At 49.7% G+C, this 10,540-nt stretch overlaps 1 protein-coding gene across 1 annotated transcript in view; it reads left to right on the top strand.

Annotated features, from left to right (window-relative positions):
- The first annotated feature begins 223 nt into the window (after window positions 1-223).
- LOC141272976 (uncharacterized) overlaps window positions 224-10,540 on the top strand; it is a 66,346-nt gene continuing 56,029 nt past the window's right edge. Inside the window, exons 1-8 of the mRNA XM_073684223.1 lie at window positions 224-585; window positions 1,849-1,989; window positions 2,309-2,488; window positions 3,148-3,271; window positions 9,265-9,362; window positions 9,441-9,519; window positions 9,625-9,722; window positions 9,845-9,962. Coding sequence (XP_073540324.1) covers window positions 1,906-1,989; window positions 2,309-2,488; window positions 3,148-3,271; window positions 9,265-9,362; window positions 9,441-9,519; window positions 9,625-9,722; window positions 9,845-9,962 — 781 coding nt within the window. The 5' untranslated portion in view covers window positions 224-585; window positions 1,849-1,905. The remainder of the gene's footprint in view (window positions 586-1,848; window positions 1,990-2,308; window positions 2,489-3,147; window positions 3,272-9,264; window positions 9,363-9,440; window positions 9,520-9,624; window positions 9,723-9,844; window positions 9,963-10,540) is intronic.

The following is a 10,540-nucleotide window of genomic DNA, read 5'->3' as shown; positions in this document are numbered from 1 at the left end:
GCCTCTCACCACAGTAACAGAAGGAGGAGGCACCGAGCCTCTCACCAGTGACAGAAGGCGGAGGAGGCACCGAGCCTCTCACCACAGCAACAGGAGGCACCAAGCCTCTCACCACAGTAACAGAAGGCGGAGGAGGAGGCACCGAGCCTCTCACCACAGTAACAGAAGGAGGAGGAGGAGGCACCGAGCCTCTCACCACAGTAACAGAAGAAGGAGGCACCGAGCCTCTCACCACAGTAACAGAAGGCGGAGGAGGCATCTGAGGGCTGAGAGACAGCGGAGCAGAAACCACCGCAGAGACAACAGCGAAGAACCAGCTACAACCAGCAGAGGGCGCAGCAACACACAGCAACAGCGTCATGTGATCAGAGGCGGAGCTCTGATGGAAGAGCGGGAGGACCTGCAGGGACGTCATCATTATCACCGGTCCTTCACCACTTCTCTCCTGAACTCCGCCCCCTGATCACATGGCGGTGACGTCACCACAGGTCCTCCCGCTCTCAGTGCAGCAGCTCCGTCCTGGGTGTGCGCAGCTCTTGCTCTCTGGTATCAGCCAGCAGCAGGTTTCCGCTTCCCGCCATTCCGGTGAGATTACAGGGAGGGTTTGTGGTGAATCTGTGAGAGGAGAGTGTGGGGTGAGATCAGAGCTGTTCCTGTGGAGGCTCCTGCTCCATGTGACTGCGGCTCCTCAGTGTTGTATGGGGGATGTGCAGCGGCTCCTCCTCACCTCACCGCCCCCGCTGGAGGTGGAGTTACCACGGTGACCGTCCCCCGCTGGAGGTGGAGTTACCACGGTGACCGTCCCCCGCTGGAGGTGGAGTTACCACGGTGACCGACCCCCGCTGGAGGTGGAGTTACCACGGTGACCGACCCCCGCTGGAGGTGGAGTTCCCACGGTGACCGTCCTCCGCTGGAGGTGGAGTTCCCACGGTGACCGTCCTCCGCTGGAGGTGGAGTTCCCACGGTGACCGTCCTCCGCTGGAGGTGGAGTTCCCACGGTGACCGTCCTCCGCTGGAGGTGGAGTTCCCACGGTGACCGTCCCCGCTGGAGGTGGAGTTCCCACGGTGACCGTCCCCCGCTGGGGGTGGAGTTACCACGGTGACCGTCCCCCGCTGGGGGTGGAGTTACCACGGTGACCGCCCCCCCGCTGGAGTTACCACGGTGACCGTCCACCGCTGGAGGTGGAGTTACCACGGTGACCGTCCCCCGCTGGAGGTGGAGTTACCACGGTGACCGTCCTCCGCTGGAGGTGGAGTTACCACGGTGACCGTCCTCCGCTGGAGGTGGAGTTACCACGGTGACCGTCCTCCGCTGGAGGTGGAGTTACCACGGTGACCGTCCTCCGCTGGAGGTGGAGTTACCACGGTGACCGTCCTCCGCTGGAGGTGGAGTTACCACGGTGACCGTCCTCCGCTGGAGGTGGAGTTACCACGGTGACCGTCCTCCGCTGGAGGTGGAGTTACCACGGTGACCGTCCCCCGCTGGAGGTGGAGTTACCACGGTGACCGTCCCCCGCTGGAGGTAGAGTTACCACGGTGACCGTCCCCCGCTGGAGGTGGAGTTACCACGGTGACCGTCCCCCGCTGGAGGTGTAGGTACCACGGTGACCTTCCCCCGCTGGAGGTGCAGTTACTACGGCGATCGACCTCTGCTTGCGGTTTAGTTGCCATGGTGACCGACCTCCTACGAGGCTGATAATCAGCGGTCAGATCGGTGGAGGAGGCCGCGGTGGAGTTTGTGGCTTTTCCTCCAGATTCTTCCTGATAAATGTCGGATATTTGGGGCAGAATTCAGTGATTGTCGTTATATCGTCCCCTGTGATCTCCATCTTCTCCTTTATCATGAAGATGCCGGCAGGACGAGATCCCTCCAGCTGATCCAGTGCTCAACCCACCTTCTCCTGAATGACCCCGAGGATGGACGAGGACGAGACCACCAGAAGATTATTACACTTCACCCTGGAGATCATCTCCCTGCTGAGCGGAGAGGTAACTCCTCTACATTTCTATCAGCTTTATTGTGTTATGTAACAAGTCCGACATCGGGAAGAGGAAATCCAGAAGAGGAAGAGAAGGATTCTTTACTGTAAGAGCAGTGATTGTGTGCAGCTCTCTGCCAGGAGGAGTTGTCATGGGGATTCCCTATAAGAGCTGTAGAGGGGCCTGGATGTCTGTCCTGAGTGTAATAATATTCCAGGTTATGGCCCCAGATTACTGGAGACGGTTATTGATCCCGGGATTTCTACTGATTGTCAGATCTGGAGTCGGGAAGGAATTCTTCTCCCTAAGTGTCTCTCTCCATACACAGGATTACACAATAGTGAGGAAGACACCGGGGGAGGGTGTGACTCCCATCATCCATCACCAGGAGTCAGGAGGGCGGAGCCCGGGCCCCATCACAGAGACTCCCCCGCACCCCCTGATACATGAGAGGAAGAAGAAGATCCTAGAGCTCAGCAACAAGATGATTGAGCTGCTGAGCGGAGAGGTGACTGCTGGGACATTATACAGGACAGCACTGGAGGATTCTGGGTGATGACCGGAGAGGTGACTGCTGGGACATTATACAGGACGGCACTGGGGGATTCTGGGTGGTGAGCGGAGAGGTGACTGCTGGGACATTATACAGGACAGCACTGGAGGATTCTGGGTGGTGAGCGGAGAGGTGACTGCTGGGACATTATACAGGACAGCACTGGAGGATTCTGGGTGGTGAGCGGAGAGGTGACTCCTGGGACATTATACAGGACAGCACTGGAGGATTCTGGGTGATGAGTGGAGAGGTGACTGCTGGGACATTATACAGGACAGCACTGGAGGATTCTGGGTGATGAGTGGAGAGGTGACTGCTGGGACATTATATAGGACAGCACTGGAGGATTCTGGGTGATGAGTGGAGTGGTGACTGCTGGGACATTATACAGGACGGCACTGGAGGATTCTGGGTGATGAGCGGAGAGGTGACTGCTGGGACATTATACAGGACGGCACTGGAGGATTCTGGGTGATGGCCGGAGAGGTGACTGCTGGGACATTATACAGGACAGCACTGGAGGATTCTGGGTGATGAGCGGGGAGGTGACTGCTGGGACATTATACAGGACAGCACTGGAGGATTCTGGGTGATGACGGTGTCGTTGTTGTCAGGTTCCTATAAGGTGTCAGGACGTCGCTGTCTATCTCTCCATGGAGGAGTGGGAGTATCTAGAAGGACACCAGGATCGGTACCAGGAGGTGATGATGGAGGAGCTCCGGCCTCTGACATCACCAGGTGAGAGGAGACTCTTGTTTGCTCCGGGGGATGTGATGACGTCTCTCGGCCTCGTCCTATAATAGATGATTTTTCTCCAGACTTGCTCTGGTTTTCTTTACATTTTCTCACAGCTTTCATTCCCTGATTCTTCTCTTCTGATCTGTGAGTCGCGGTTTCTCCGCTGTCGTCTTCATCAGTCTTGAGTCTTCGTCCTCGGTGGCTTCTTTCAGAATCTTTCCCCTTCCTTAGAGCATCGGTCACATTTTGTCTGCAGATGTCCCAGCGCTTCTGTCCGTTCTCTCCTGTGAGATCTTTCGGTTCCTGAGTCTGTCATGGATTGTTACTCAGCAGAGTCGGGGTTAATTTACTGATGATTTTCCCCCTAATCCGCTGTCGCTCGTCCGTCCCTCAGAATCAGTGCAGGCTCAATGTCGTCATCAGTCGTGGTCGGGCGTCCGGCTCCTCCCTCTTGGCTGACATTTGTGTGACCTTCCTTGGTCTCCTCCGTTCATTCTTCTTCTTTGTGACAAATCACTTTCTCCGTACTGAGCACAAAGTCCTGGATAAATATCGGCACCGGACCTTCCCTCAGACCCCGAAACACGAGTCCTGACATGAAGATGGAGCGTGGTGGAGCCGATCACCCACCAGAGCCGGACATGGAGGCTCCAGCAGTTCTCCGGCCCCGCGTCTATTCACCCACCAGAGCCTGACATGGGGGCTCCAGCAGTTTTCGGCCCCCGCGTCTATTCACCCCCCAGAGCCTGACATGGAGGCTCCAGCAGTTCTCGGCCCCCGCGTCTATTCACCACTCGCTCTGCAGGCGGAGAAGCACAGAACTTTCCGTACTGGAGGAGAAGGTCGGATCACCGCGCATCTTCTCTATAGGGGGAATGTGTCTCCTGGAGGAGAGCGGCGATTCTGAGTACAGAGAGTTATAGCCCATGCAATGCCCCATGGGAAATAGGATATGCAGAGAACGGGGTCTCTAGCGCCACCTACAGGAGGCGGTATTCCTAGGAGTCAATATCAATGTTTCATCCTCTTCCTGATGGGGCAAATTTCCATCTTTGCATTTCTCCTCCCCTTCTTCCATTAGATATAATTGTTGTATTTTTCCGCGGACGTCGCGTTCTCTGCTGGATGAAGTCTGCATTTTACCGTATAATGTGCTGAAAACAGGAACAAATTAGAAGTGAAGTCAAACAGTTAAAACCCCACAATTCCACATTTATATTTTGGGTTTTGTTTCTCGGCATTTATTGGGTGATTTCCCAGGTCCGTTATGGCGACACCAATCTTGTGTGTTTGGGGTTTTTTAGAATATATTTCACTGGTTAAATATCCAGAATTTTCCCTGAGACCCCTCACTTTATCTTCTGTTATCTTCTAGAATACAGCGCTGACCTTTATTGGTACCAATTTTGGGTATCTTGGGCCATTTGATCTTTTTTATGGCGTTTACCGTGTGGGATAAATCCTGAGGTGACAATGACAAATGTGTTTCTTTTTTATTTTATTCCATTTTTTTTTTGTTCTTATTTTGGTAACAATCTAAGATAATGGGGCCTTCAACCTGCGATCCTATAAGTGCCTGGCTTCATAGGAAAACCTTGGCGGCAGAGACAGGGGTCTTCTACAGGCCCCCGGCAGTTATGGTAGCCTTGTTGGGACCCTGCGATCGAGTACTTTTTTTTTTCTCTAATTTTATTCTCTATATTTTTCATAGTAAATTTGATAATAGATAGTTCCCTTTCCACTCGGCCCACACAATACAGGTGTAAAAGCTCCACTTACACATCCGCCTGGGGAGAAGAATATAATAATAATGGCCCATTGTGAAGAAGCCGCTGTTCAGCTGAGGAGGCCGACGCTTTCCTTTCTCCGACACAGATTCAGTGAGGACGATCCCACCTTCCTCTATTCTTCCTCCTCCTCCTCATGTAGTGAGGCCGGACCCCCAGCCCGGCATCCTAGGAGGGAGGCAGCCCCTTCAGCAATCGATCCCATATGGATTCCACCCCCGAATATTATCGGCATCTTATTCCGGATTTCTTGGACGGCTCAGGAATCCAGGTTTTTCGGTACAGGGTGAAATTGGCTTCTTCAGTGAGGATATAATAAATCTTATGGCGCCCAGACAGAATTATACACCCAAAATCCATCATCATCATCCTCATCATCATCATCCTCCAGATGGAACCCTGTAAATGCAGCAGAAATACAGCACGCTATATACTGTACAGCACGCTATATACACAGCACACTATATACTGTACAGCACACTATACACAGCACACTATATACTGTACAGCACACCGGTATCCGTATGGCTGTGACAAGGTCATGATATGAAGCGATACAAACCTGTTTGCATTATACTGATGATGCGCTTTGTCCTCCTGAGAAGATCCCAACTCTGATCGTCTATATAACTTTCGGCCGGTAGTTGAAAACTTCTACAGAAACATTTGCTGCGGCCACAACCTCCACAGGGACATCGCTATAGAGGAATCTCTGGGTCATTTCACAGGAGGCTGAAACTCCCACAATACCGGCCCAGTAAGAGGAGAAGGTACGGAGCTGAGCTGTGCGAGAGCACCTCAGGGTAACCACAGGTTTAGGGTGTATGAAGGGAGGGACACCTGGAGTGACCCCGTACAGGTCCAGGGGGTGAGTGGGAAAATTGTGTGGGACTTGCTGCACCCACTGCTGGATCAGGGTTATCACCGCTACGTAGATAACGTCTACACCATCATCCTGCTCTTTAGGACCCTCTGCCAGACATACAGGTACATGAGGCACCGTGCGAAGAAATCACAGAGGCCTCCCTAATCCGATAAATGGGCAACTGCTGAGAAAGGGCGAAAGCAGAGGCCAATGTAGCGACAACCTGATGGTGGTCACTAATAAGGACAGGGGGGATGTCCTTACCTTCACCACTGTACACCGTGACCACAGCTCTTCTGTCACTGTCTGAGGTCCCACAACACAAGTCCCAAAGCCAGATTGTATCCTGGATTATAATAAGTATCGGGGGTGTAGATCTCTCCGATCAGGTCCTCAAACCATACGATGCCATGCGAAAAGCTACAGTATGGTACAAACAGCTGGCTGTGCACATTGTACAGATGTACAAGGCTTCTGTGCTGTGTCAATGTGCAGGCAATACGGGGACCTTCCTTCAGATTCAGGACTTGGTCATCAAGGCCCTAATGTTTGGCACTCGGGAAGGTGAAGGTCCCAGTATTTCTGAAACTGATGGAGCCATATCATACCAGGGGGACATTTTCCAGGTTCCCCAACTACGAGGAATGGAAGAACACAGAAAAGCTGCAGAGTATGCTCCGAGCGGGGAATACGAAAGACACAATTTACCATTGTGAAACCTGCCCTGAGAAACCTGGCCTCTGCATTAAGGATTGCTTCACAGCGTCCCACACGTCCACGAATTGATAAAATCTGATTTCACAACACCTTTTTATGATCTGGTGTACTGCGCTCAACTTACACATAACACCACATTATAAATTCATACACCAGTAAAACCAAAAGCATTATTATCATTACATATCTAGATAAGTTCCTTGAGGGTTGTAGTTTCCATAATGGTGTCACTTGTGGGGGATGTCCACTGTTTAGTCACATCAGGGGCTCTCCAAACACGACATGAATGCGCTATCTATTCTAGAAAATTTTGTGCTTCAAAAGTCAAATGGCGCTCATTCCAAGCCCTGCCATGCGCCCAAACAGTAGTTTTCCCCCACATATGGGGTATTGGTGTACGATAAATTTTGGGGTCCATTTTCACCTATTACCCATTTGAAACTGGAAAATTTGGGGCTAAAGCAAAACCTTTGTGGAAAAATCTTGCTTTAATTCCCGTAAAGCACCTGAAGGGTTAATAAACTTATTGAATGTGGTTTTGAGGGCTGCAGTTTTTAGAATATCCCTTTTTGGTATTTTCTGTCATATAGGCCCCTCAAAGTCACTTCAAATGTGATGTGGTCCCTAAATAAATTGATTTTGTAAATTTTTTGGGGAAAAATTAGAAATCGCTGATAAACTTTTAAACCTTCTAACTTCCTAACAAAAAAAATATGGAGAAAGACAAAAGCAGATAGTCAGCTCACCGTCATAGGAAATCCGCGCTCGGAAGCAGCATTTCAGCAGGAGCCCAATGTAGGAAAGAAGTATGTTCCGGCAGAGCTGTGATTAAAGACGCAGGTCTGAAACGCGTCTGCTAATAACCACGTTTTGTCTGGCTGTGACCTAGGGTGATGTCGTTATCTATTTGTCTGCAATAAATTTTTCAAGTTTTCACCCTATCCTGATGCTGGAACATACTTCTTTCCAACAAAAAAAGTGTTTAAAAAATGATGCAGAGGTAAAGTAGACATGTGGGAAATGTTATTTATTATCCATCTTGTGTGGTATAACTCTCTGGTTTAACCCCTTCCACGTCATATGCCGCCTCCCTGACTTTGATGCGGGCTCACACGCCGAGCCTGCATCTTTCCCTGCACATTATGTCTGATGATCTTGTGCCTTTAATAGTGGTGGCTGGAGCTGAGCTCCATCCACGATTCTTTACCTGTCACATCCCGCTATCAATCCCTGACAACGGTGTTTACCGTGCGCCGGCAGGGGGTGCGTCTTTCCACCCTTTGGGTTGTCATGACAGCTAGGGGGTCTGCTGAAGACCTCCATGCCTGTCATTATTATCCTCCTGTGAAAGCCAGCCCATGGCCGTCCTTCATAGATCGTGATTTTCACTATACATAGCATTGCTGATGTGCTGCTATGTATAGCACAAGCGATCAGACGATTGCAGCTTAAAGTCCCCTAAGGGGACTACAATACAGTAAGAAATGGGAAAGAAAAAGGTTTTTGAAAAACATGAATAAAAAAACTCATCACGTCCCTTTTGCCCCTTTTGAAAATAGAACAATTAAAATAAATCCACATCTTTGGTATCTCTGCGTTCAGAAATGGCCGATCTATAAAAATATAAAGTAAATTAATCCATCAGTAAATGGCGTAATGAGAAGAGAAATGGAAACGCCAGGATTATGGTTTTTAGGCCGCCGCAACATTGCAATAAGAGGCGATCAACACATCGAACCTACCCCAAAATTGTATCAACAAAAACATCCTCTCAGGGCACAAAAAATAAGCCCCCGCCCGGCCCCAGATCCCGAAACATGAAAGCGTTATGGTTCTTGGAAAATGGCGACCCAAGAAAGGACTTTTTTTTTCTGTACGTGTTTGGTATCTGTGTACTCGTACTGACCTGGGGAATCATAATGCCAGCTCAGTTTTACTGTATCGTGACCTAGTAAATAGTAAAAAACCCAAAAAACAATTGTGAAATTGCTCTTATTTTGTAACTGTCCCATAAAAAAGAGCCCTCGTACTGCTATGAGGACAGAAAAATCAAAAATATAAAGTTATGACTATATCAAGGCAGATGTGGAGATTTATCTCTATTTAAAGAAGAATAAATTTGCAGTAACTCGTCTTTTAATAGTAGGACGGCAGGTTCTCTCCAGAGGATCCTGTCCAGGAGGGAGGCAGTGTCCTCATGGTGACATCATGAGCTCTCAAAATACAATCACTGGTAAATGGTCACCGTCCTTCCCCCAACCTCCATAACGGGGAATTAGAAGTGAAGAAACCGTAGGATGGAAATGTGGAGCTTTCCCCAGCTCCTCTGTGGTTCCATCCCTGGTGGAGACAAGACTTGGAGAAGTTGTGTTTCTTAGTACGGCTCCTTCATCTGACTGACGAGGGTCTTCTCTGCCCCTCTCCTCAGGGTCCTCATCCTCCGAGTGCAGAGCTGAGAGCATTAGGCTTTGGCCTCGCTGATTATCACTTCATACTTGGGTCCCACAATGCGCTGGGACCTCGGTACCAGTGGTGCCGACCACAACAATGTAATTTAGTCCCTGATACATATATAGACAGATACATGGCAGGTCATGTATTCAATCTCTGTGTGTTTCCCACAGATGGATCCAGGAGGAGAAATCCACCAGAGAGATGTCCCCGTCCTCTGTATTCCCCGGACTGTCCAGAGGAGAATCACAACATCCCAGAGGATCATCAGGTAGATGACACTGAAGTCCCCACAACATCTGACCATGAAGTGATTGGACCTGAGCTCATCTTACATTGTTCTTTTTAGGGTGAAGATCTGATTGATATTAAGGTTGAGGTTATACATGGAGCACAAGAGGCGACCGCAATATGGGCCGATCAGCAGGGTGAGGAGGGAGACTGTCATGTCTGTTCTGTGGTCGCCTACTACTACTCCCATTATCTCATCATCACATGACACAATCTGTTCCGTCACTGTCTGTTTCCTACAGATGGATCCAGGAGGAGAAATCCACCAGAGAGATGTCCCCGTCCTCTGTATCCCCAGGACTGTCCAGAGGAGAATCACAACATCCCGGAGAGTCATCAGGTAGACGACGCTGAGCCCTGTACTGGATCTGTATATGGGGGGACATTTCTGATCGAGGTCATAGATGTCACAGATTTTGGTGGTTTCTTGTATTGTGCTGATTGTTACATCTGATATATCAGGAGGAAGATCCGACTAAGAATAAAGAGGAGGACGAGACAGAAGAAGAAGCGATGACGAGGGGGGATCAGCCGTGTGTGAGTGACGGGAAGGAGGAGATTCCGGTAGATGTTTCCACAGGTGTGTAATAATGACCGGCATGTCTGACGATGACCGGCGTGTGATGATGATGATGATGATTGTCAGGCAAATATTGAGAAATATTGAACATATTCTTTCTTTCTTCCCCTGAACCCCCTCACCCCTTCCCTTTTCCACCACTTGTCACAAGACAAGAGCTGTCTGCAGGTAAATCTCCGCACAAAAACCCAATTAACACACTCATGAGTAAGGCCTTACACAAATGCTGGCAAGATAGATGTCACTAACCGAATTAAAATGCAAGGGTTTTTTTCCCCTGGAAAAGGCAGGGGACAATTTACAGATAAATGTTGAAATCTCACTCCTGAGCTTCAAAAGGAATTTATTAGAGGTCTTGCAGGATTTTCGGAGCCGATACGAAATGGGGCATAACTAAAGTTCCATACGTCCGATAATAACGAGACCTATATGTTTAGTGGCAGGGTCAGCCAAGGAACGTATCCATATTTTCTCGTTGCCGTAAGCTAAACCAGGAAGCTGTGGCGCAAAAGTAGCAAAATAGCAGATGGCAACTGTATCATGTGTGGTCTCTGAACAAAGGTAAAATCATAACGGAA

This window comes from Phyllobates terribilis, unplaced genomic scaffold (genome assembly GCF_046119375.1).
Source record: "Phyllobates terribilis strain yellow unplaced genomic scaffold, ASM4611937v1 Scaffold_1__5_contigs__length_1240528914, whole genome shotgun sequence".
NCBI lineage: Eukaryota > Metazoa > Chordata > Amphibia > Anura > Dendrobatidae > Phyllobates > Phyllobates terribilis.
The sequence above is the reverse complement of the archived record's forward strand: the minus strand, read 5'-3'. Positions and strand labels throughout refer to the sequence as shown.